General features: G+C 39.2%; 2 protein-coding genes across 4 annotated transcripts in view; one reads left to right on the top strand and one right to left on the bottom strand.

Annotated features, from left to right (window-relative positions):
• The window catches only part of LOC101746244 (obscurin), a 124064-nt gene extending 101537 nt beyond the window's left edge, over positions 1-22527 (top strand). For all 3 annotated transcript variants that reach the window (XM_038010883.2, XM_062668513.1, XM_038010894.2), the window contains 18 exons: positions 377-535; positions 1156-1400; positions 2167-2292; positions 3529-3704; positions 7997-8184; positions 9143-9639; positions 10335-10572; positions 11313-11470; positions 12398-12522; positions 13464-13762; positions 14323-14798; positions 14946-15061; positions 15692-15803; positions 16546-16684; positions 17559-18981; positions 19430-19611; positions 20879-21028; positions 21985-22527. In XM_038010883.2, coding sequence (XP_037866811.1) covers positions 377-535; positions 1156-1400; positions 2167-2292; positions 3529-3704; positions 7997-8184; positions 9143-9639; positions 10335-10572; positions 11313-11470; positions 12398-12522; positions 13464-13762; positions 14323-14798; positions 14946-15061; positions 15692-15803; positions 16546-16684; positions 17559-18981; positions 19430-19611; positions 20879-21028; positions 21985-22134 — 4959 coding nt within the window. In that variant the 3' untranslated portion in view covers positions 22135-22527. The remainder of the gene's footprint in view (positions 1-376; positions 536-1155; positions 1401-2166; positions 2293-3528; positions 3705-7996; positions 8185-9142; positions 9640-10334; positions 10573-11312; positions 11471-12397; positions 12523-13463; positions 13763-14322; positions 14799-14945; positions 15062-15691; positions 15804-16545; positions 16685-17558; positions 18982-19429; positions 19612-20878; positions 21029-21984) is intronic.
• A 610-nt stretch (positions 22528-23137) lies between these two features.
• Positions 23138-27414, bottom strand: LOC101743026 (NEDD8-conjugating enzyme UBE2F). The gene is made up of 3 exons (XM_012690434.4): positions 26955-27414; positions 26310-26471; positions 23138-25684 (listed from the first exon to the last, which is right to left on the bottom strand). The coding sequence occupies exons 1-3, from the start codon at positions 27225-27227 to the stop codon at positions 25571-25573; spliced, it is 549 nt and encodes a 182-aa protein (XP_012545888.2). The 5' UTR covers positions 27228-27414; the 3' UTR covers positions 23138-25570.
• Positions 27415-27600: the final 186 nt, after the last annotated feature.

Below are 27600 nucleotides of genomic sequence, written 5' to 3'. Positions count from 1 at the left end.
GCTGCCCCACTCTTCAAACCGAAACGCTTCACGGTAGAAATAGGCAGGGTGGTGGTACCTACCCGTGCGGACTCACAAGACGTCCTGCCACTAGTAATGTGTGTGAAGTTATATTAATAAAGCGCTCAATCATAACCAAATGAATCAAAAAAATTACCAAAGGATAGTCCAGTTACTTAACTCACTTCTCCCGATTTCCTATATCCAATGCAAGTCAGCGCTACTGACATTATATAGATTAATTCATTTATTGATATTCATTGATATCATTCATTGATTCATTGGATAACTTCTCCAAGCATTGTACTCGATATTACAATATAACAATATTGATGTAAACAAAAGTGAATTAATCTATTTACAATTTATTTTAAAGGTGGGTCTAGAAATAAACCCTGTGGAGCTGCCGGACGCGGGGGTGTACTCCGTGAAGCTGGTCAACCCTCTGGGTGAGGACAGCTCTGAAGGCAAGATCACCGTTAAGAAGGTTTACCAAGCACCCACCTTCTCCCAGCGGTTCACTGACCTGCAGCAGGTAATATATGCCAGAAGGATTTTCATCATTAATAAATGCAATATAAAAAAGGGTCATTTGTTAATTTGCCTTAAAGGCTATGGATCTGCAGACAAACATACAAAAAAAATCATAGACAGCACGCTAAAGCTCACGCATAACACAATTTACACTTAGTACCTACACTTCATTTGTTTCTCGGTTCTTTTGTGCACATCAAACTCCACAATCAATAATATTAATGAATGATTTTTAATGATGCATTACGAAATTCTGGCTCTCATTTAATATTTGCTTGGTTTATAGAAGTTGTCAAATAATATAGATTACTAGCTGTACCCGTCCGCTTCGCTGGGCATTTAAAATTAACATTATTATTTCTCACCCCCACAAAGATTCTCATCATTAACGCCCCCGCAACCGATATAGGGAGTCCAACACTCATATAAATATTAGCCTGTCCATTAAGTACATATATTTTCTACATGGACACCAAGTTTCAAGTCAATCGGATGCATGATTCAGTAGTTATAATGGAACATCCGTAAAAACCACTGTACTTTTTTATATTAGTATAGTATATTATAGTATATTAGTATAGTATAGTATTCAATTACATAACATGTAAATACGTTTTACAGTTACCGACATTCGACGCCAAATTCCCTGCTCGCGTGTTCGGCATCCCCTTCCCCGACATCTCCTGGTACAAGGACGGAGTTCTTCTGAAGCACTCCGACAAATATAACATCAAACGCGACGGCGACGCTGCCTGTCTGTACGTCAGAGATATCGGACCGGACGACGCTGGAGTGTACAAGTGCGTCGCCAAGAACAGGGAGGGCGAAGCCGAGTGCCAGGCTAGTCTCGAAGTCGTTGATAAGATGTGAGTGGTTTTTTTTACGATATACTGCTTTAGCCGAAGACACGTCTGACTTGCACAGAACTCTAAATTTTTTTTATTTTATTGCTTAAATGGGTGGACGAGCTCACAGCCCACCTGGTGTTAAGTGGTTACTGGAACCCATAGACATCTGCAACGTAAATGCCACCACCCACCTTGAGATATAAGTTCTAAAGTCTCAGTATAGTTACAACGGTTGCCCCACCCTTCAAACCGAAACGCATTACCGCTTCACGGCAGAAATAGGCAGGGTGGTGGTACCTACCCGCGCGGACTCTCAAAAGATCCTACCGCCAGTGTTTTATTTAAATTGTCTAACAAATTAACGAATATAATATTTCTCGAAACTAATAAAGAATGAAGTTCTAGAAAAGTTTTTATGTCAGGATGTTCCGCGGAGCCCCCCCATACTCATAAAAAAAAAAAACTGTTTTTTTTTTTTTAATAAAATACTACTTATTGAATAGGAACTGTCTGATGAACTCACCTTTTAATACTTCAGTATTAAATTTGATTGCCTTTTGTTTATTTTACTTTTACACTAAACACAATATTGCAAATTACCCGAGCACAACAATGGCGGAGAATTTTAGGTGCGTGAGAGCAGACTTAGACACTAACGCGCATGCGCACTTGTCAGTACCCAGAAAGAAAAAGTTACACTTTCTTCGCTGTTCAGCGGGAGGAAAACCGAACTTTCGGCGTAGGTAGGAGAAAAAATTACATTATATTATTTCGTTTACTCTAGCGCCAGGCAGCAGAAGGTGGAGCCTCCGTCGTTCCTGAAGAAGATCGGAGACATCGAGGTGCTTCGCGGCATGAGCGCCAAGTTCACCGCCTGCGCCACCGGCTCCCCAGAACCCGACGTGCAATGGTGTGATGCGTTTAAACATTCTGTTTAAATTATAGAATTTCTTTACTGGTGCTAGGACCTCTTGTGAGTCCGCGCGGGTAGGTACCACCGCCCTGCCTATTTCTGCCGTGAAGCAGTAATGCGTTTCGGTTTGAAGGGCGGGGCAGCCGTTGTTACTATACTGAGACCTTAGAACTTATATCTCAAGGTGGGAGGCGCATTTACTTTGTAGATTTCTATGGGCTCCAGTAACCGCTTAATACCAGGTGGGCTGTGAGCTCGTCCATACATATAAGCAATAAAAAAAAAAATACTAGCCGTACTCGGCCGCTTCGCTAGGCATTTAAAATTAACATTATTATTTATTGTCATTATTATTAGGGAGTCAAACACTCATATAAATATTAGCCTATCCATTAAGTACATGTATTTTCTACATGGATACCAAGTTTCAAGTCAATCGAATGCATGATTCAGTAGTTATACCGAACATTCGTAAAAACCATTGTAGATTTATATATTAGTATAGATAAACCATTTCTCTTCAATACAATACTCAGAAGGCTCATTGCTTATTTGATGCGAAAATAAGTACGATTTAGTGGGTGTGTTCGATAAGAAAATAAGACGATGATCTTATCTTATCTAGAACAAGTAGACACTGTAACGAAAAAAAAATAGCTTAAAAAACTAACAAAATACGCTTTTATAGAAAATCCAACTAAACAATAGAAAATAAATGTTAATAAATTTGAATTAAAAATAGTGAAAGAAAAGATTATTTTATTGTAAAAAAACGTGGGGTGCTTTTCAGAATATTATCAAAATAGCCCTTCTACTCATATCTGTTCATAAAATATTTATAACTACTGATAGGTACCAAGCACCCCACGCTTTTTTACCATATATTTTTTTCTTACACTATTTTTAATTCAAATTTATTAAATTTTACTTTTTATTTTTGAATTGGATTTTCTATAAAAGCGTATTTTGAAAGTTTTTTTAAACTATCATTCATTTTTCATTTTTTAGTTAAATTTCAATTTTTTCATTTTTTTTCTTTTTCAGTTTTTTTTTAATATTGAATTGTCATCGGTCCTTAATAAGTATACCAAGTTTCGAGTTAATCCGACGTTTTAAAGGGAGTCAAAATCATGTTCAAAGATACATACGTCTGAAGCCAATAAAAGCGTATTAAAAAAACCAGCTTTAACAGTAAAAGTGAACAGCTAGTCACAGTATGATTGTTCTGGTAAGGTATCGCAATGACGAGAAGCTGTTCCCTTCGGACCGGATCCGCATGGACAAGGAGAGCACGGGGCTGCTGCGGCTGAACCTGAGCCGCGTGGAGCCCTGCGACGTGGGCACCTACCGCTGCACCCTCACCAACCCTCACGGGGAAGCCTCCTGCACAGCACAGCTCACCTATGACAGTAAGAGACAGCACCCCACTGCGAACCCTCATGGACCTTTTGACCATAACGTGACCTTCAGTGCAGAAGCATTACAGCTATGCCATATTTTGTCAATTTTATTTGGCATCGCAATTCCTTCATGATGAAAATTCAAAATCGTTATCTTTTATGTTCAATAGCGACCCGCCCTCGCTTCGCTTCGGAAACATTAAATTTTATTATTGATAGGCGAAGCCCGCCATGTTGCGCGCGGTACGACAATAACTGCGGGTGACGCCGCGGGCAAAGCTAATCTAAAAAAGTAGCCTAAGTTACTCCTTATATCATCAGCTACATATTAATGAAAGTATCATCAAAATCGGTCCAACCGTTCCCGAGATTAGCTGGAACAAACAGACAGACAGACAAATAAAAATTGTAAAAAATGTTATTTTGGTGTATGTACCGTAGATATTCATATGCATGTATTAAAAAGCGGTTATTTCAATACTACAAACAGATACTCTAATTTTATTTAAATATCGACTCATCCGCAGAATATAGTCCTATCTGTAGGATTGATAGTTTTCAGTAGAGGTTAAAGAAGTTGTTGACTTGTGTAACTTTTAAACGGTGCGACTTGTTGTTTAAATTTTTTGGTATGTTGTTACTACGTCTCAGCTTTGTTAAATACTATGTAGTTTATAACTGTTATTCTTTTATTTCTGGAGATAGTGAGTTCTATATTAACATAAGACGTTTTATGGCAAAACAGCGAGGGTCCTTAGTGAACGTTACACGTTGTTTTATGGACACATGTAAATTAAATGACGTTCTATATTAACATGAGTCGGTTTTCTTTGGAATTACTAACTACTAATGAGTCCTACGTAAATAACAACCTTGAAATATTTAAACATAACGTTCCTCATATCATCACTGCCCTCCTATATAACTAAATAAAAAAGATAGTAATTATTTAAAATCTTTTATTAAGTGAAAAAATCTCAAAACTGGTATAAAGAATCATCATAAACAGCAATCATAACACTAAAAATTACAAAAAACTTACAGGTTCATGTATCAATTAGAACATTGCAGGACGCAGACGCGGACGAAGATAATAAAACTATTTTTTTTTTATAATAACAACATTAAAATCAGCAGTCTCAAAGTTTTTTTTTATTGCTTAGATGGGTGGACGAGCTCACAGCCCACCTGGTGTTAAGTGATTACTGGAGCCCATAGACATCTACAACGTAAATGCGCCACCCACCTTGAGATATAAGTTCTAAGATCTCAGTATAGTTACAACGGCTGCCCCACCCTTCAAACCGAAACGCATTACTGCTTCACGACAGAAATAGGCGGGGTGGTGGTACCTACCCGTGCGGACTCACAAGAGGTCCTACCACCAGTAAACTATCTACTCACTAATCGTAGAACTAATCTACTAATCACTAATCTATAATAATCAGCCTTCATAATTATTATTAATCAATCAGTCTTACATAGTAACCTAGACTTATAACTGGTGCACATACTTAATAGCAATGAAATGGCATGTAGACAAACATTAAATATTATAATTAACATTGCTTCGCTAAATTAGAAGGAATAAAAAGAGGAAGCAGACACTAGATAAAATTATTCCGATAGATTATCATCCGATTCTTCAGAAGCAGTAACAGTTACAGTGTGATGTGGCAAAGAGTTAAAGTATGCAGTTCCTCTAAGGGAATAAGTTCTGAGCGGCACATATCCATTAAATCTTTATATTTCGCAGCAGGAATCATAATAGGTCCAGAATATGCAGCTTTTAGTTCAGCTTGTACCGAGTTCCTCGTATTACTACGAATTACTAAAATATCATAATCAGGTTTAGTTAGATCATATTTAAAAAACAAATTTGTTGGGATGTTATTCCAGTTAATCTTCTTGCCCTTAATGTCTTTGATCTAAACCTTATTATTAACAAGACTTTTAAAGTCGAATACGTCATCCTGGGTTACGTTTCAAACAACATAGGGTTCTCCTTCATTCTTGGCCCATCTTACTAATAAACGCCATTAATGAGGGGTATATATAGTTTTGGTTTGAGAAGCTCTCTTGATGACAGAGTGGATACTGTCCCCCTCATTTTAGGTATGCCCTTTCTGTAAAAACCGGTGTGTAATGTATATGTTGAACTTTTTTGCGGCATAAATGTATAATGAATATACAAAGCGATTACAATTTTGGCCAGCACAATTGTCTGACCAAAAGCGGAACTCCTTGGTCCCTTGTTCAACATTAGTCTGTATAAAATTTAAGAGGCAACTGCTTACCTCGTTTGCTCCACGTTTTTCCACAGATTCATCCCACAAATAGCAAATGGCCTTCTTTTTACCCATATCAAAAACCGTAAAGTTAAAAGAAGATAGCTTTCTGTTATAGTAAAATATATTTATATTGCTTAGAGGACACTGTAAAACTTTTCAAAATCAAACAGCAGTAACCATGTTTCCGTTTGACTCCTCAGCATCTTTTTTATCTAGGCTTTTTAAATGCCTTGCCTTCTTATTTGTCTGGTGTTATTGAAAAGCTTTTTTCTCTTGGTCAGTTGGATTTTTATTCAATCGAAAAACGTGACATTCCTCGCACTAATCCTTTTTGGGAGTATGAAAACCTAGATTGAAGTTTCAGTTGACAATGTCACGATACTGGCGTTCTTTTATGGCTTTAGTGTTGTATTTTTCAGGGTCATGATACATGATTAGGGCAGAATACGGTGTTGCAGATCGAATGGATATTAGTAGGAGATTGCATGAGTGCTGGTACTGACAGTTCTAAATTGAACGGAGTACATCTGTGGTGATCTTCTAAATCTTCAAGCTGTATATGTGGTAAATTTTCGTAACTTAAAGGCACTTTCAAAGAAAATATACTAGGTTGGTTGCTGTAAGCATCCAAGGCAGATACATCAAGCACGAGATTAGGTACTGAGCTGTCGCAGGTAATTTCCTTGGTCCCACTATCTTCATGTAGCATTTTTCCAATACATCAGCTAGTTCCTGACTGATTTCTACTGGTCCAGGAGGCAAAGGTGACGTTTGTATGTCTTACAAGTATCATCATCATTTACAACTGAAAATTTTAAAAAACTCATATTTTTATGACAATTTATAAAATACTATTTATATTTATGTGTTTTGCAAAACAATTTAATTATACAGAAATAATTTAACAACATTTAAATAAAAAATCGTTATATTTAACAACTTTTTTACACGATTAACGTCCTAACTGATTTCATTATCCCAGTAACAACGTCTCATCTTACTAACGAACCAACAAATCGCGTCACAGAGTTCGTAAAAAAATGTCCCATATTCACATAGAACGCTTAGAGGTTCAATAGTGTTCGTAAAATATCGTCCTAATATTTCATAACGCTTTTATTTTTAACAGTTAATTATTATAGAAAGATTGATTACTCCTGTGAATATGCATTACGCCAATTGTCTTTTTGCATTAAATATGCGGTTCATTACCTATTCGTCAAAAAACGTCTTATAAAAACATCTATCGACTACAAGCACTTATTGAAACAAAAAAGCAATATAGATAAAAAAAATTAATTTAGAACTTAATAGCGTGTGAATTATGAAATAATACAACTGAAAAGTTTGCAACTTAATATTATTTACATTTTTCTCCATATGAACAGCGGCTACATTAGAAAATGATGAACTAAGGTCAGGGTCTTCTGTATCAGCCTTAAGCATATTCAATATTTTCCGTGATCGTGACATGTCTAAAAATATCTTTTATCGAGCAAAATACGTATTACATTATTAATTTAAAATCAAACAATAAAAACCTAAGCGTTTGACACAAAGACGCCCTCTCTCCAACAAGTCCAACGAACAGCGGCCGGACTGACGAACGAACAGTGCGGCCGCTCCGTGTGGGCCGACGCTTGATCACTCCGTACGTTTTTATGCGGAGCTAACGACAGATAGAACGTTATTCAATTATATATTTCCGAAACTAAATGAGATACAAAAATTCCAAAAACACACGTCCGTAGAGTTCGTATCCCTTATTGCGCCTAGCTATATAACTCGTTTTTGCTCTATGATCACATCGGACTTTGTTCTGCGGATGAGTCGATATATAGATATCACTTAAATTTAAAGGTATTTAATGTTTATATTAAGAAGGTTTGACACCCGCTTCGTATGACTCGTGTCTGATGCTGTTCGATTAGGGGACATCTCTAGTGCTCCAGCCCGGTCGATGATCGTCTGATGAATAAATCAGTGAGTCAGTGATTGAATTTCCACCAGGTATGGAGCCGCACGCAAGCAAACGTCCAATCTCGGACCAGTACTCTGACTTCGATAAGATGAAGAAGACCGGCATCCCCATGCCCCTGGCTGACCGGCCCATCATCTCGCGCATGACCGATAGGCACCTCACCTTGTCCTGGAAGCCGTCCATCCCTCATGGACCTCGCTTCCCGGTCACATATCAGGTCACTATTTTCCATTTTAATAAAGGTTATAAGGTAATAACATTTTTTTTAAAACTTATCAGTTTGTAGTCGATGACAAAAGCAATGTCTTCTACCAAGCAAGAGCGATTTCTTGGTAGATCGACGCGGCGACGCGACGGCCCAAATGTTTTTATTCGAGGCTTGTATATACTCAAACTAGACGACTTCATACCAGTTATCAATTACGCAAAATTAAAATATTTGCGGGTTTCATTTCATCATAAGACCTTACTGCTTCATCGTGGAAGTTATCCGTGATGTATTAAGTACCTATCACATTACTACAATATGTGAACACCGGCACAGTCGCATCGCTTGATACAAAAACCCGGGCGTCTTATCCTTTAAGTCACCACGACTTCAAAAAATTAGAGAAATAAAAGGAACATTCAAAATATTACACCGAATTGGGGACTTGGATGATAAATCAAAGTCCCCATGATATAATATTTTATATTAGCGGCCCGCTCCGGCTCCGCTCGGGTCTTTAACAAAAATTTCAACGATATTTGACGTTGTTTTATTTTTTTAAATAAAAGAACACTTGTGTTGTGGCACAACTATAATAGTTAGACATATGCTGTCGCGACACTTTTTGTGAATAATAATGTGTTCTACAAAGTCGTAGTACATTAGTTTATTCTATCATCAATAGTTTTCGCAGGGCACGCCATGTAAAGAATATTTTAGGTAATTTTTTTACACTGTGGGTTACATTATTGGAGTTTTAGTAAGGATCCCTAATTTTATTCAAAAAACATTATAGCCTATGACACTCGGGAATAGTGTAGCTTCCAAACAGTGAAAGAATTTTTCAAATCGGTTCAGTAGTTTCGGAGCCTATTCAATACAAACAATCAAATCTGTCCTCTTTATAATATTAGTATAGATTATGTTGACTCTGACATGGTCTGACGAAGCATGTGTTGTCATGCAGGTGGAGATGTGTGAGGTCCCTGACGGCGACTGGTTCACCGCCCGCACGGGGCTGCGCTCGTGTGTGTGCGACATCCGCAACCTCGAGCCCTTCCGCGACTACAAGTTCCGCATCCGCGTCGAAAACAAATACGGGGTCAGCGATCCCTCGCCCTTCGCCATCACGCACCGCGCCAAGCTGGAGCCCGACCCTCCGAAGTTCGTCCCCTACCTAGAGCCCGGCATCGACTTCCGCCCGGAGACCTCGCCTTACTTCCCTAGGGACTTCGATATCGAGCGTCCGCCCCATGACGGGTACGCTCAGGCTCCTCGCTTCCTGCGTCAGGAGCATGACTCGCAGTACGGGGTCAAGGGACACAATGTCAACCTGTTCTGGTTCGTCTACGGCTACCCGAAGCCCAAGATGACGTACTTCTTCAATGATGAACCGATCGAAATAGGCGGCAGATACGACTGGAGTTACACGAGGAACGGCCAAGCCACGCTGTTCATCAATAAGTAAGTCGCGTTAACTATTTACCACTTTACTAATGGCAGGTCAAATTGTGAGCCCGAACCAGTGAGCACCACTATCCTGCCTATTTCAACAATGGAGGTAGTCACTCAAGGCTTCAATTAAAACTTTCATTTCATGTCTCAGTGTAGGTAGCGGTATTCACGTTGTAATGTCAATGGGCTTAGCTAAGTATTGTTACGCCGGTAAGAGTAACGCCATCTATCGCCGAATATCCGAACGAATATCTAGTAACATCTACACCGCTCGAGGAGTATAACGCCATCTATTGTCAAATAGCAGAAAACACAGTACTCGAAATGTGTGGAATATTCTCGATAATTCTAGGGAAGTAGTAACGGCTATAAATAACAGCGATGCAGAAATGGCATGCAGTTAGTCAGTAATCGGAACTACTCGAAGCGAAACCGCAAATGGATCGCCTGAAGCGAAGCGGAAGAAGTGAATTGAGAATTTTAAAGTGTTTGTGAAGTGTTTTAAGTGGCTAATACAGTATTAACTTGTAATTCAGTAGAATTTAGTAACAGTATTTATTACCAGATGGTTCGCGAGCTCATTCACTCATCGATTAAATAAATAAATAAAATATTACCCGCTCTTTATTATTATGTCAAAATGGGCTCCGATAACCATATCTGCTAATTTAAGTTAGTAAAAAAAATTGTACCCGTTTCTCCAGGATGCTGGAACGTGATGCTGGCTGGTACGAAGCCGTCGCCACCAACGAGCACGGTCAGGCTCGACAGCGAGTCCGGCTGGAACTAGCAGAGTATCCCACCTTCATACGCAGACCTGAGGAGACAGTGGTGCTGCAGAGGAGGACCGTCCGACTGGAGGCCAGAGTCACGGGAGTGCCGTATCCTGATATTAAATGGTACAAGGATTGGCAGCCATTGGCACCGAGCTCCAGAATCAAGGTACGAAATCATATATTGAATATTATGTTTAGTAAAAAAAAATAGGGTTTTTTTTTATTGCTTAGGTGGGTGGACGAGCTCACAGCCCACCTGGTGTTAAGTGGTTACTGGAGCCCATAGACATCTACAACGTAAATGCGCCACCCACCTTGAAATATCAGTTCTAAGGTCTCAAGCATAGTTACAACGGCTGCCCCCGCCCTTCAAACCGAAACGCATTACTGCTTCACGGCAGAAATAGGCAGGGTGGTGGTACCTACCCGCGCGGACTCACAAGAGGTCCTACCACCAGTAATTACGCAAATTATAATTTTGCGGGTTTCATTTTTATTACACGATGTTATTCCTTCACCGTGGAAATCAATCGTGAACATTTGTTGAGTACGTATTTCATTAGAAAAATTGGTACCCGCCTGAGATTCGAACACCGGTGCATCGCCTCAACACGAATGCACCGGACGTCTTATCCGTTAAGCATGATTTATTTAAAATTGGACAATGATTTACTAGTGGTAGGACGTCTTGTGTAGATACCACCATCCTGCCTATTTCTGCCGTGAAGCAGTAAGGCGATTTCGGCATTTACGTTTTAGATATCTACGGGCTCCGGTAACCACTTAACACCAGGTGGACCGTAACTCGTCCACCCACCAAAGCAATAAAAAAAAAGGATATACTTACTCACAAAGTGTTTCGTTTCACGATCGCTACATTTGCTGTTCACCATCCGACATCATCAGATACAGTTCATCGAGCCGGACACGACGGTGCTGGTGATCAAAGACGCGATCCTGAAGGACGAGGGTCTGTACTCCGTGTCCGCGAGGAACGTGGCCGGCTCTGTCAGCTCCTCGGCCATGCTGCACGTAGAGGAAGACGAATATGAATACGCTGACAGGTACTGGTTCTATTCACACAATTACGTACTTAAAAGTGCAGTTCTTGAAGCGGACACTTCTGTGACGCAGCAATGATTTGAAACGGAAAAATGATGATACTCTAAATCTAAATCTCTAAATCTAATCTCTGAATCTTAGACTCTTGCTAAGGACAGTAGTACATACCACAGCGAAATATTTCACATTGATACTAAGGAATAAGTTAGTAAAATAAATTGAAAATAATTTTTTTCTCCTACCGACGCCGAAAGTTCGTTTTTCCTCCCGCTGTACAGGGAAGAAAGTCTAACTTTTCCTCCCTGGGTACTGCTGGACAAATGCGCATGCGCGTTAGTGTCTACGTCTGCTCTCACGCACCTAAAATTCTCCGCCATTGTTGTGCTCGGGTAATTTGCAATATTGTGTTTAGTGTAAAAGTGAAATAAACAAAAGGCAATAAAATTTAATAGTGAAGTATTAAACAAAGATGAGTTAATCAGACAGTTCTTATTCAATTAGTAGTAGTAGTTTATTTAAAAATTAAGAAAAAGTTAAATTGTTTTTTTTATGAGTGGGGGGCTCCGCCCCCCCCCCTACCCCCAACCAGGATTTCGCCCCTGAACCCCGGCTCGGTACTCCACGGGTGCTAAGTTTATAACAATGTCGAACTTTCGACCTGGAAGGAGAAAAAATTGTATGGGAAAAAAGTAGGACATTTGATCCCGCGTACTTGCCATTTTACACGCGGGAGGAAATGTCAAACTTTTCTCCCTTGGTGCACAATGTACTATTTATTCCATGCCTATCTATATGTGGAAATAGAAAAAAAAATTCTAGTAGAAATTTCAATTATTATTTGATTACATTAAACTGAACTGATTACATTATTTGAAATTTTCTTAATGCAAAGTAGTACTTAAAGCTGATGAGTATATCGTGATCAACAGGATCCGCGAGCACCCGCCCCGCGTGAAGGCCAGCACGAAGCCGTTCGGAGACCAGTACGACCTGGGCGACGAGCTGGGCCGCGGAGTCCAGGGCGCCGTGTACCACGCGGCCGAGAGACTCACCGGTCAGTACTCCAGCGACATCCTATACTTTCTATTCTTTCTAAAACCTGATGATAAAGACGTGTGCCCGATTCCTAACAGCCTCTAAAAGCGCATTTTGCATAAGTATTTTTTTTATTGCCCTTGTTAGCAGACGAGCATACGGCCCACCTGATGGTGAGTGGTTATCGTCGCCCATGGACTTCAGCAATGCCAGGGGCAGAGCCAAGCCGCTACCTACCGTATACCGGAATATTTGTATTTGGGACTTGAACCTGGAAGTGACTTACACACTGCACCGTCCTAAGACAGTAATATCTTCTGGTTTGAAGGGTAGGGGACAGACGTTGTGAAATATAATTGAGATTTCGACCTTGTTGTGGTAGCAATGTTCACGTCGTGATGTCTATGGGCTTACTGGTGGTAGGACCTCTTTGTCTGGGTAGGTACCACCATCCCGCATATTTCTGCCGTGAAGCAGCTGTAGGGGAATATCACCCCGCCCCGCTTAGCTTACTATGCAGTTATTGTGCATCTAGTAATGAGCAGCATACGTTAGTCAGTCAGTGGTTAACGTGCAGCGATCCACCGCGGTTGCTGACGCGAATAAACATGTGATTATACGTAGTGTTGACCGCTCCGATGAGGTTTATGGAGGACAACACGCAACAAACAACCAACGCACACGCCTCCTCTTCCTTCATCTCCCTATAAACCTCACATAGTAATGCGTTTCGGTTTGAAGGGTGGAGCAGCCGTTGTAACTATACTGAGACCTTAGAACTTATATCTCAAGGTGGGTGGCGCATTTACGTTATAGATGTCTATGGGCTCCAGTAACCACTTAACACCAGGCGGGCTGTGAGCTCGTCCACCCATCTAAGCAATAAAAACAAAGATAAGGTTTAAGAACTTTTATTTCATCTTCCAATAACAATACTAATCGAGCAATATATTTGATCAGGACGCAACTACGCTGCGAAAATAATGCACGGTCATTCCGAACTGAAGCCATTCATGAAGAACGAGATAGACATCATGAACCTGCTCAACGACCGGCATCTGATCCGGCTGTACGGAGCGCACGAGCATGACCACACCGTGGCGCTGGTCACGGAGCTGGCGGCGGGAGGGGAGCTACTCAGGGACGGACTCCTGCGGGTTCCTTCCTATCCTGAGCGACGGGTTGCCTCTATCATCAGGCAACTGCTACTGGGACTAAGGCATATGCACGATAACAGCGTAGCGCACCTTGGACTAACGGTATGACATTCCTCGTTGTATGTAAATAATCTTATATTATACTAGCGGCCCGCTGCGGCTCCGCTCGGGTCTTTAACAAAAAATTCAATGACCTTGTTTTATTTTTTAAATAAAAGAACACTTATTGTGGCACAACTATAATAGTTAGACATATGCTGTCACGACACTTTTTGTAAATAATAATGTGTTCTACAAAGTCGTAGTACATTATTTTATTCTATCATTAATAGTTTTCGCAGGCACGCGATGTAAAGAATATATTAGGTAATTTTTTTACACCTTGGGTTACATTATTGCAGTTATACTAAGGATCCCTAATTTTTTTTCAAAAAAGATGAAGCCTATGTCACTCGGGAATAGTGTAGCTTCCAAACAGTGAAATAATTTTTCAAATCGGTTCAGTAGTTTTGGAGCCTATTCAATACAAACAAACAAACAAATCTTTCCTCTTTATAATATTAGTATAGATGTAATGCTAGCTGTTAAAATTGAAGCTAACTGATCATAGATTAAATAAACATATGAAGGATCTTCTCTCACCCTGACCTTCTCCTTCGTAGATCGGCGAACTCTTACTCTCGCACGCCGGCAGCGACGATATAAAGATATGCGACTTCGGACTATCACGCCGCATAAGACACAACGAACTGGGCGCCCTCCACTACGGGATGCCGGAGTATGTAGCTCCCGAAGTGGCCAACGGCGATGGCGTCTCCTTCCCAGCCGACATGTGGAGTGTCGGTATCATAACCTACATCCTGCTCAGCGGACACTCTCCATTCCGAGGTCAAAACGACCGCGAGACTCTGACGAGAATTAAGGAAGGCACTTGGAGCTGGCACGATGAGGAATGGTGGTCTCGCCTCAGTACGGAGTCCAGGGACTTCATTTCGAAGTTGTTGGTGTTTAACTGGCACGAGCGTATGGACGTGAGGACGGCTCTGTCGCATCCATGGCTGACGCTGGCGGATCGAATCTACCAGGAGGAGTACCAGATCTCGACTGATCGATTGAGGAACTACTACAATTTGTACAGGTAAGTTGCTTTTATAGTCCAAGGTAGTGCTATAACAGCACTGACTTCATCGCGAGCTCATTTGCCACATGTTACCATTTATAGTATTACAAAGTTGTTATAGGACTCTGTGTTAAACTTAAGTGTCCTGCTTCCCTCTTCCCGCAGAGACTGGACAAGTAACGCACAATGCCGCACGTGGTTCCGGCGTCGGCCGCTAGAGGGCGCCTTCCATCATCCCTCTAAGATGGTGTATCCACCCGGGGAAACGTACACACCAGAAGGTCTGCCATATTTCATTACTCAATAACACTTCTCTGAGTCATAGCCATGTGTTTACAGTTGTATCTCTGGATGGTCACCGATAAGTCTCACCGTATGTGTCATTTCCACGTTCATCCTCTCCAAGTGAAGTAGGGATCTAACTTCTTGTGCCCCCTATTGACTTCTGATTAAGTTCATTAGAGTTGTACGAGATACGATTGCCTCGGACCCTGATCTGGGGACCTGGAGCCTGATTGCAAGGGAGATATAGAGGGTAAAGATACTTAAAGGTTTCAATAGTCGTCCTATCCATCACGATTAAAAATAGTACTATTATTTGGAAATCAGTGGCAAATATACAAATAATATGCAGACAGCCAAAAATAGTCTATCTACTTTACAACTTTATAAATATGATAATGCCGTCACCTTGAGACATTAGATTGAAGCCTTCATTGTATTATTTAAAAGCTACCTTTAAGCCTTTAAGTACCTTCCAAACCCGCAGCTGATCGGCAGAAATAATAGCAATATCTCAACATAGGAATTAGATGAGGGTTAGACAAGGAATCTTATTGAAAATACCGTAGATACGTAGACTTGTAAGGTATGTGTTATTATTAACTATGTTGTATCTATTAAAATTATAGGAACTCCAGACCGCGACATCAGCACCCGCGACCGTAAGCCAGCAGAGTTCGATCTCAACTTCAAGCAGTGGGACCATCCCGACTGGGAGGTTTCCGCCACCTCTGAGAGCCAGTCAGTATAACTCAACTATATGTGTAACCTTTAAGATTGTCTCTCACACTCATACTTGCATATGATCTACTGAGTCAATGACACGTAGAGTTAATGGTTTTAGATGGTAGGTACTACCACATTGTCTGTTTCTACCACGACCCAGTATCACGTTTCTACTTGAAGACAGTCGTTGTACTATACAATTGATGGGAAGCGGCATTTAAGTTGAGACTATAGGCTTCAATAACCAGTTAACTATAGATTTTAGGTCTAAGAAACTGATAAATCTAATGTATGGAAACGGTAATGCAAGGTAGAGGGGGAAGAGGTCGACCGAAGAAGACATGGATGGAGTGTGTGAATGACGATATGGGAGAGAGAGGAGTGAGTGTTGAGATGACGGCTGATAGAAAAGACTAGAAGAGAAAAATTTGTTGTGCTGACGCCATAAAGTGGAAAAAAAGAAGAAGAAGAAACTTTTTTTTTGTTATTGCTTGGCTGGATGAGCTCACAAGTCCACCTGGTGTTAAATGGTTACTGGAGCTCATAGATCTCTACAACGTAAATACGCCACCCACCTTGGGATACAAGTTCTAAGATCTCAGTATAGTTACAACGGCTGCCCCACCCTTCAAACCGAACCGCATTACTGCTTCACAGCAGAAATAGGCAGGGTGGTGGTACCTACCCGTGCGGACTCACAAGAGGCCCTATCACCAGTAAAAAACTGATAAATCTAAAGGACTGATGTACTGTACAGTTACCAGAACGGCCCGGACACGTATCTGCTGCAGCTGCGGGACACCCAGTTCCCGGTGCGGCTCCGGGAGTACATGAAGGTGGCCTGTCACCGCTCGCCGGCATACAGCATCAACGCCTTCGACAACTACGACCCCAGGGTGAGACACTCCATCTTGACAACTTCATACGCATCAGACAAATTTTTGCCTTATGACCCTGTAGGTATACGACAAAGGGAAGATCTTCCACCGAGCGGGTGATATTTGCTCGGTAAACCGACGGTCCAAATGTTGTTGTTCGGAACTTATATTAAATGCAAGCTTATTTTGAAAATGTCGTAAGCGAGATTCAGGCATCTGTCAAATATCTTGCGTTGTATGATGGTTACCAGCCACAACCCAAACGGCGAGAGCACTTTGAGTTAGCTCGGATTCTTACATAGGTTCGAGTTTTCAAAATTATAGTTCATTTTAGTTCGGGCTTGTACATACATAGCTACATTGAAAGCGATTCACTTTGTCAACTTCAGCAATAATGAGGTTAAGGGTTTTTTTTGAGACGTCAATTGACTGTTTCTTCTCTAAATCTGTTTAAAGTAAAATGTTATAGATACAAAAAATTGTAAAAATACTTTCTTCTTTCTATTAATACTTTCTTCTGAATACGTTTGGTCTGCGTTTCTTTAAATATAGTTTTGTAATTTAAGTACAAAAGCAGTATTTAAGCTTATATTCAGCTGTCTTGATAGCCGTTGTAACATCGTTCCCTGCGACATTTAAACAATACAGCGATTATTAAAGGGTCATGACGTAAGTCATCCGTGACCACGAAAACTCTAAAGTATTTGAAACGTCAGAAATAATATATAGTCAATAAAAAGGGGAGGATAATGCCTAAAAGTAATTTTATTTATTTATTTAATATGTTTTGTACACACGGCTGTTAGAAGAAAAACGACAATTTTAATTATCGACGCTAAATATATATCATTACGAGTAATTTTGATTATAACGAAGCGTTCGTCTTCATCAGACCCCGATTATACGAGAACGTCGTCGCTTCACCGACATCATGGACGAGGAGATAGACGACGAGCGCCGAGATCGGATCAACGGGTACGGGAGCGAGTCCGGCACCGTGCGGAGGCTGCGACACGAGCTGGGCACGCGGCTCGACTCCTACGCCGAGGCTCAGGCCTTCATGGAGGCCAAGAAGGACGGCTGTCTGCCCTTCTTCCGCGAGAAGCCGCAGCTACTACCGGTCAGGGAAGGTGAACCCGCCAAGCTGTCCTGCTTCGCGGTCGGCGACCCCAAGCCCGTCATCCAGTGGTTCAAAAACGACATGGTCATCGCTGAAGGACAACGCATCAAGATCGTGGAAGACGAAGAGGGACGCTCTACTCTCGAGTTCAATCCTTCCATGCATCACGACATCGGATTCTACAAGGTGGTCGCCAGGAATAAAGTGGGGCAGACTGTCGCCCGCACCAGGGTTGTAGAAGCTACCACTCCTGACGCTCCTGACGTTCCCACCGCTGCGGAGGTTTCAGACACAGAAGTGTTGTTACGCTGGAAACAACCCAAGTACGACGGCAACTCGCCTGTCCTCTGCTATAGCCTGCAGTACAAGGCCGGCGACAGCGTCGAGTGGAAGGAGGTTGCCAACAACATCGACCACGAGTTCTTCGTCGTCCGAGATCTTAATCCGGACACCAGCTACCAGTTCCGCCTCTCCTCCAGAAACCGAATAGGCTGGAGCGAGAAGGGTGCTCCCACCAACCTTGTCAAGACGCGTGAGGCTGGTGCGAGCAAGATCGAAGTCACAAAAGCTATGAGGCATCTTCAACAGCTCACCGAATCCGGCCAGGAGATTGTTCTCGATGAAGAAAAGCCGCAGTTAGACTACTCGACCGAGAAGCAGCCCGTGGAATGGTACAGCGCCAATACGTTCACAGAGCGGTACAGCTTCATCTCGGAGCTGTGGCGCGGGAAGTTCTCCATTGTCGTCAAGGGAGTTGACAAGACAAACGACACTGTCGTGGTCGCCAAGATCCTCGAGAACAGACCAGAGACCGAGGTCCTGGTCCAGCGAGAGTACGAGTGTCTGCGAAGGCTGCGGCACGAGAGGATCGCAAACCTGCTCTCAGCGTACAGAGCTCCCGGCTCCCCGGTTTCCGTTCTGATCTTGGAGCGACTACAAGGGGCAGACGTGCTGACGTTCCTGGCAAGTCGCCATCAGTACTCGGAGCAGCTGGTGGCCACGGTGATCACGCAGGCGTTGGACGGACTACAGTACCTGCACTGGCGCGGGTACTGCCACCTGGACCTACAGCCAGACAACTTCGTCATGGCCTCCGTCCGCTCGGTGCAGGTCAAGCTCGTGGACTTTGGATCTGCTCATAAAGTCACCAAGCTCGGCACCAGTGTGCCGCAGGTCGGACATCTAGAATACAAAGGTGGGCTTTATTTTTCAATTTAATTCATAGTGTTTCTCTTGGCCAAATGTCAGAGTGGAAGGAAGATCGTGTATAAAATACTAATAGACCATATAGAGTAAGATCCCAGGGCCCCAAGACGTCACGTTATTTCTGACGAACGAAATGTGGCCGATTGCGTAGTGTTAGTATATACTAAGAACGCATGCCTACCTGCTACCTTGCTTTGACGGCCAATTTTCAGGTATCAGGTAATCAAGGTACATAAAAACATTACGTAGGTACCTCACGTAAATTCTCAAAGCTGATTTTTGGACTAATATGTACTTAGTCATAATGAGCGGCAAGGGCAGGTCCCATCCCACCATTGTACCTATTTTTCTCGCACAGCAATCATGTGATTCATACTATCATAACTAATTATAACGAATAATATATAATCAAAGAGTTTAAACTGCTTTCCTTTCAGCCCCGGAAATAATAAACGACGAGCCAGCGTATCCTCAGACGGACATCTGGTCTATCGGAGTCCTGGCCTACATCTTGCTGAGCGGAGTATCTCCCTTCAGAGGAAACGACGATAACGAGACCAAACAGAACATCTCCTTCGTCAGATACAGATTCGAGCATCTGTACAGCGAGATCACGCAGGTCAGTACGAGTCGGGAGTCACTGTGGAACTTGGTGTTTCGAAGAGTACGTTTTTTTTTGTTGCTTAGATGGGTGGACGAGCTCACAGCCCACCTGGTGTGAAGAGATTACTGGAGCCCATAGACATCTACAACGTAAATGCCGCCACCCACCTTGAGATATGAGTTCTAAGATCTCAGTATAGTTACAACGGCTGCCCCGCCCTTCAAACCGAAACGCATTACTGCTTCACGGCAGAAATAGGCAGAGTGGTGGTACCTACCCGTGCGGACTCACGAGAGGTTCTACGACCTGTAATTACGCAAATTATAATTTTGCGGGTTTGATTTTTATTTCGATGTTATTCCTTCACCGTGGAAGTCATTTGAGAACATTTGTTGAGTACGTATTTCATTAAAAAAATTGGTACCCGCCTGAGATTCCAACACCGGTGCATCGCTCAACACGAATACACCGGACGTCTTATCCTTAAGGCCAGGACGACTTTAATCCCTTATTTGTACATAAGAACAGACCGTTTTGATTCCGTAGGCCATTGCATGGATAATAAATACATTTAATATTTAAGAGGTCGTTTTATTTACATTTCTGCTAATGTCTTAACCCTATCTAAACAAACATCATAGTTCCGAACCAATACATTTTTTTTTGTAATTTCTTCAGTCATATATGGTAATTGTAATATTACAACTAGTGTCCAGTGGCCAAAACAAGATATAGGTAATATTTGAAATCAAGATCTAGATGAATATATTGTTTGTACTGCAATCGTTGATATTGATAAATATCACACGTCATAGTTGTGAGACCGTCTGCTATATTAAACAAAATACAATGCAAAAGTATTAAATATATTCATAAACAAACCCTGTTTTAGCATTTGACAACTTATGTACATACATAGCTTCAAATGCTTTCCCCGAACTATAAAAAGTTTCACGTATCAAACACCAAACATTTACTGGTGGTAGGACCTCTGGTGAGTCCGCGCGAGTAGGTACCACCGCCCCGCCTATTTCTGCCGTGAAGCAGTGATGCGTTTCGGTTTGAAGGGCGGGACAGCCGTTGTAACTATACTGAGACCTTAGAAGATGGGTGGCGCATTTATGTTGTAGATGTCTATGGGCTCCAGTAACCACTTAACATCAGGTGGACTGTGAGCTCGTCCACCCATCGAAGCAATAAAAAATAAATAAATAAAAGCTATTTAAATATCTCTGAAATGAGGACTACAAACAAAGTTCTCTAATCACCGATGATTGTTCAGGAGGCTACCAGATTCCTGATGTTCGTCTTCAAGAAGGTTCCCCTGAAGCGTCCGACGGCCGAGGAGTGTCACGAGCACCGTTGGTTAGCGCAGTCTGACTTCATCAGCAAGAAGAGAGAACGAGCTATCTTCTCAAGCAGTAAACTTAAGGTACGAGAACTGAGCAGGAAACGGTACTTATTAATACGCTTTTATTAGCTTCAGACGTATGTATGTTAGTGTGTAACGGAATCTTTGAACATGATTTTGACCTCCTTCAAAACGTCTCGGATTAACTCGAAATTTGGTATACTTATTAAGGACCGATGACAATTCATTATTTAAAAAAAAATTATAAAATTAAAATTCAACAAAAAAATTAAAAAAAAAATATAGTTTATGGTATCAGTAGTTATAAATATTTTATGAACAGATATGAGTAGAAGAGTTAATTTGATAATATCCTGAAAAGCACCCCATGCTTTTATTACAAAAATATCATTTTTTCTTACACTATTTTTAATTCAAATTTATTAAAATTCATCTTCTATTTTTTAGTTGCATTTTCTATAAAAGCGTATTTTGTTAGTTTTTTTAAACTGTTATTAATTTTTTATTTAAAAAGAGCCATTCCTGACTATAACTCTCGTTCTATTTACAATAAATAGCCGCGATCTAATTTCTATCAGTCACATCGATATCTTATTTCTAGAATAAAAGATTTAAAAGTTACAAACGTTAGAACTTAGCATAAGCACTAGGTATTTTCGTGCCTAGCTCTACCTCTCATGAACATCTTGAGCACTGGTACGATCCAAAGCCAACCATTCGCAACGAGTTTTAACATCCGACGCTCAGGTTTTTGATGATTCCACCGTACATATCATATAGCCGTTTGGCTCGGCTACCAGTGTGCTTAGTGCGAGTTTCATAACGTTCTCGATAGCGTAAAAGTTAAGCCAATTGTGTATGCAATTGGAACAGCACCCCTAGAGGCAAAAGTACGCAAACGTTCTCCCCATTCCATACAAATATGAGCTAACTTTTACGCTATCGAGAACGTTAAAAAACTCGCACTAAGCACACAGTATAGTTTATTGTAAACAAACCCTTTACTTCGTTTACAGGAATTCTCAGATGAATACCACGAACGTAAGGCCCATGAAGCATCGCAAGCCGACACGTTAACCGAAGCCTTCGGTCAGTTCGCACCGAGACTGCTCACCAGGTCCAACAGCATCCAAGAAGAACTGCTCACGAACCTCTCTAGCCAATAAACAATTTACACATTTTTTTGGAATGGCAACATTTTTTTTTGCTCTTATCATTAATAAAGAACTTGCTTGAAGAGCAATAACATATAAAAAATTTAACAGCAAAAAGTAATCATAAAATTAAAATCGCTTTTTCGTCTCAACTCAAAAATAAACCTTAAAAAGGTGTTGTCATATCAAAATTGTTTATTCATCTTTATCATTACACCAAAGTCTCATTTAAATCCCAAAAAAATATTTATTCTAGTCAACGCGAATAATTTGTTACGAATCTTTTGTTATCTGTTAAGCTACTATTTTTTTGTATACAACTTTTGTACTATTTATTTATTTATACTAATTGGTAATTATTATTGATGCTCCACTATTAAAGTCTTAATAAAGAGCATTACTTTATCTTAGAATTTTTATTTATTTTAACCCGTGTCCAAATAAAACTGAGACATCGATCTCATGTTTCAAGGTGATAGTGTTCACGTTGTTGAGTCTATGGTGTGCTTAGTGGGTTTTTTAACGTTCTCGATAGCGTAAAAGTTACCTCAAATATGCATGGAGTTGGAACTTTGCCTACGTTTGTCGCTAGGGGCGCTGTTGCAACTGCATACAAAATTGAGTTAGCTCTTATACTCTCAAGAACGTTAAAAAACTCGAACTAAGCACATAATCACTTCAGCCAAGTAAACCGGAAGATAAGTTACGAAACTGTAAGTTATATTGTACCTTAAATTCGCATAACAGTTATTAATTTTTACGGCTATTTGTTACTGAACCTTTAGGTCGGTCTTATTTTTCGTATTTTCAGTAATTTTAATAAAATGAACACGAAAAGAAATATCCAGCAGTTTCGTTCCCAATTTTCAGTTACTAAATCAGGTTAATAACTGCCATTATTAAACATTGAAACCTTAATAATCACTAACTTACCAAACTAATAAAATTTCTCACTGCATCACTCTTCAGACACCCTCTAAAAAACCAGGACAGAACAGGAAGCCATAGACAATAATAGTCACTCTTTGCCTTTTATTTATTAAAACTTAAAACTAGAATAAATTCTCTATATTACTCATTTTTTTTTAAGAGATTTTATGACCTGGTAACTAAGACCTTTAAGTCATGTCTTATTTTACTTTAAATTCTTAATTTTATGAAAAATGATAATATGGAGTGAAATGAAATGAAGATGATTAATTTGAGACATTAATCAACTGGGATGAAATTTAATGAAACGAAATGATATGGGATGAAATATAATCGCAGTAAAATGGTGGTCATTTACTGAGATTTTTTCAGTGGACTTTTTGGAGGAACCCGAGAAGTTACGTCCAGCAGCTTTGTTTCATTTTTCCACATTTGTGCACTTTCACAGATATTAAACGGTTAATAAACCACCATTATTACACATTTAAACCCGAAGAAACACTAAATAGACAAAATAAAACAAATCACACAACTTCACTCCTCGCGTTCCCGCCAAAAAGTCTCTATATTACTCACCAAATATCATAGATAATACAGATACATTTGACCAAACATTTAGGATTTACAATTAGGAATCTGTCTACATTGCTTCTTCGTCTCATCAAATCTTAAATATGAACAAGGATGTTATTATATTTTTAAAATACTCTATGATAAAATGATCCAAAGCAACAAAATTATCAGTTCGTTTAGTTTATCAAAGTTACAAAGTTCTCAAACTTGATGAGTTATTTATCAAACCCAATTGTCAATTAAGATGCACATGCTCATGACATCACAAGAGAGAAAGAGAGAGAGGGGGAGAGAGAAAGAGATTAAATATTGTACAATCGAAAGCATGCAACATCCCTATTAATACAATATTTATTCATTTCAAATTTTATATTTTCTATATAAAGATATTTAATACACTTATTTATATGCGCGGTACCACTTTAGAAGAAAACTCCTAAACCTACCTGATGCTATTAAAAAAATATGTTAATAATAACAAGACTGAATGTCTGAATTTTCAGTAAAATTAAGCAATTTTTCATCAATAATGTATTTAAATTAAATTCATCTGATTATATTAACTGCATGAAATGTTTTTAAATCACACATAAGTGATTGTTTTTAAATCACACATAAGTGAATGTTTTTAAATCACACATAATAGTCTTAACATGTTCAACACAATTCTAAAAATTTGAAATGTTTTTGTTGGATGTATAAATAAACAACAAATCTTAAACGTGCTTTTAAACTTGATCCAATGTTAATTTGTAATAATATAATTTGATATTGACCGAAATACCATCTAAAAGTCTCAAAATATTTCGATCATAATGAAGATTATATTCACTTCAAACAAATTGTAAGTTTTCTGATGAAACCCACAGATGGTGTCATCAATATTAGAGACATATCAACTAAAAAAGTTTGTGACGTGACTTTTTTAGTTTTTCCATGTTTAACTCGATTTGCTTAAAAGCCTATTTACACCAGGTCATTGAAATAATTATAAATAGGGCAGTACATTCGAAGAGGTAGACTAAACATAGTGTGAATATTGCATGATACAATAGACAGTTTACAACACAATTTATACAATTAAAACTATTGTGGAAGCTTTTTGGCACAATATAGCACAATAAAAAATAAGCAGCACAATTTTAGTAATAATTCAATTACCACTAACCAAGTAAATGAATCACAACAAGCTTTAATATCTTATTATAGGACAAAAGAGACGCAGCAATTACTGTGTCATTATAATGAAAGTTACTGAAGGAAGAGTCATGAAAATAGATAGAATAAATGCAACAGACCAAAAGATATATCAGAGTTGTCTAAATTTATTATCTACTGCAAACACCCATGGTCACAATTAATTGTAGTTGCCAACATAAATTATGGCTTTATAATGAAATTTTTTTTTTTCAAAGACTGGTGGCATGTTTGCATAACCAGTTTGGCTACAAATTTTAATACATTGTGCAATCATGGCAGGCAGGGTACAGAGAAAGGTCATAAATAGCAGTATCAAATATAGATTAAGTCTAAATATAGATCGTGCTTGAATGACAAAATCAGCAAGAGTTAATCAGACAAATGATCATTAATTTTAACTATCTACATATCTTGACTCTTCACAGACATGCAACACGGAATAGTAATGTTTTATTAATTCAATAATATGTTAAGCTTTTTACTAGAAATTACACCCATAACACATTAAAAATTAATCTTAACATCAGTATTTAAGTCCAATCTTTATTAAAATAAACATAGTAACAGACATAAATGTAATTAAATCATTATGATTGTTTGTTCTGAGCGCTATGATAAACCTAAATTTTCATATATGGTAAAAGCCTAAATTCAACCCTATTTCAAAGTACATTTTTGGACACAAAAACTTTTTCGTTTGAGCTAATCAGAGCTGAAGTGGGTTGCAACACTGTTTAAGCCTGTTTCATCTTTTCCCCTTTGAAATATATTCCTGTACCTTAACCTGAAATTGAACTTTGTCCTTGTTGTACATTTCAGCTGCTTCTATGTTTAACGGGTCATCAAAGTTAAGCAGATCCTAAAAATAAACAAACATTTTTTTTAAGTATATTTAAATTGAAGGCAAACAATCCTGAATTACAAGTTTTCCTTTTTCTTATTGTCTAGATGTGTGAACCAGCTCAAGACCCTCTTGTTTTTCTATGGACGGCAGGGTTTATAAATTTCACAGTATTAATACCGTCACCCAATTTGAAACATGAGGTGCATAAAAGCAGTAGTGCCTTAGTTGTATAAAAGCAGTCCCAACGCTTGACTGTTCCGCAACAGAGATGGGCAGGGTGGTGGAAACTACCTATGTGCACTTGCAATATACTGTTGGCTACTATCAGATGTCTAGCATCCATCTAAATAAAATCATGGAAAACTTGACATCTTTTTCAATTCTATGTGATGACTCCTAACATTATTTTAATGTTAACACTATACAGTTTGATTTGTAAAATAAGGTAATGTCTGATTAGCAGGGCATCAACTAAATTTTGCTTATTACATTGTTCTATCCTCACCAAAGACCAACATTATAACTAAGAAAGAGATATATTTCATAGCTTTCTTCTAGGGAGTGCCCAGTCTATCAGCATGCATAGGCATTTGTGATATACTTTATAGGATATAAGTTATAGGATAAACAAATGACTTACCGTAAAAAGTGAGTTCAAGCCCCATACAACATCTTTGAGCCTCCTAGTAGGTGCCCAGCCATGCTCATCAATAGAAGTCTGTCTCAGTAATGACAAACAGATGTCTCCATCTACATTAATATTAGGATGCCATAATTTTGTTAAACACTTCACTCTTGGTGGCTGAAATGACACATGAAATAACTAGTTTAAATTTATTTTTAGTACATTATTATTGATGCATTTTATATTTTTTTATTACTCCTCAGAATTTACTCAGTAGATAACTTGGATGACAACATTGAATTGTGACTTTATTGGTAATTTCATTGTTAAACTTTTTCAAAGCACAACTCTGACAATGTCAGGTAGTGAGATCCGTGAAAATTGTACAAAATCAAAATAAAATCACACAATGAAAGCAAATCATAAGAGAATGTTTTTGTTATTCTTTTTTATGTTATTCTGAGAAAAAAGGGAGGTTCATGCATGCATTATATTATTATATTAAGTTCATATTAATTGGGGAAGAAGCGTTATCATCAAAGGGCAAAGATTAAAGTAGTGGACATCCAACTTTAAACTTAAATATATTAATTACAAAACTAGTATGAATGAAAAATGATGTTGAAAAAATTCAACAAGTATTCGAATATTCATACTTACAGCCATATTATATTCTTCAGTTATAATGACACTAAACTTAAATTTACCACCTTTCCAATACCCCTCATCAGGAGCTACTGTTAATATGAATTCACTAAGCAGATTTGGGTCTTCGAACTTCACGCTACAAGTTGCTGGAAGGTTCTCTTCCATCTCCTGTACTTCTTTTACTAACAATTTATCTCGTATTGATATCCTTTTAACTGGCTCCGTGGTCAGGCCTATTGTTGGAGGAGAATGCTCCTTTTTAAGTTTCCTATTAAGGGTTATCATTTTGGAACTTCAAATAATAGTCATTCAAAAGAAAGTAACATATCAAATTGTGTCTGTAATGTATAAAATTCAAGGTAAAATTCAAATTAAATGTAAATTCGATACAATCTCGAAACTCGCAAATTCCTTCAATAGCCAAGATATTGACAAATAGTTGACAATCCTTATTTTGGCAGATGACTTAAGCAACTTGAACAAAACCAGTCCTCGGTTTTCGTGAATGGTAAAAATCTAGAGACATTTTGTAATTCATGTGATTTATTCCTCTAGTTATGTATATCTTAAAGTTATGTCCTATATAAAAAATAAAAAAATTTAAATATCACATTTAATAATTTGGTTAGTTCATTTTCACTGACATATTAATGCTAAA

The sequence above is a fragment of the Bombyx mori genome, chromosome 5, assembly GCF_030269925.1.
Source record: "Bombyx mori chromosome 5, ASM3026992v2".
NCBI lineage: Eukaryota > Metazoa > Arthropoda > Insecta > Lepidoptera > Bombycidae > Bombyx > Bombyx mori.
This window is presented reverse-complemented; position numbering and strand designations above follow the sequence as displayed.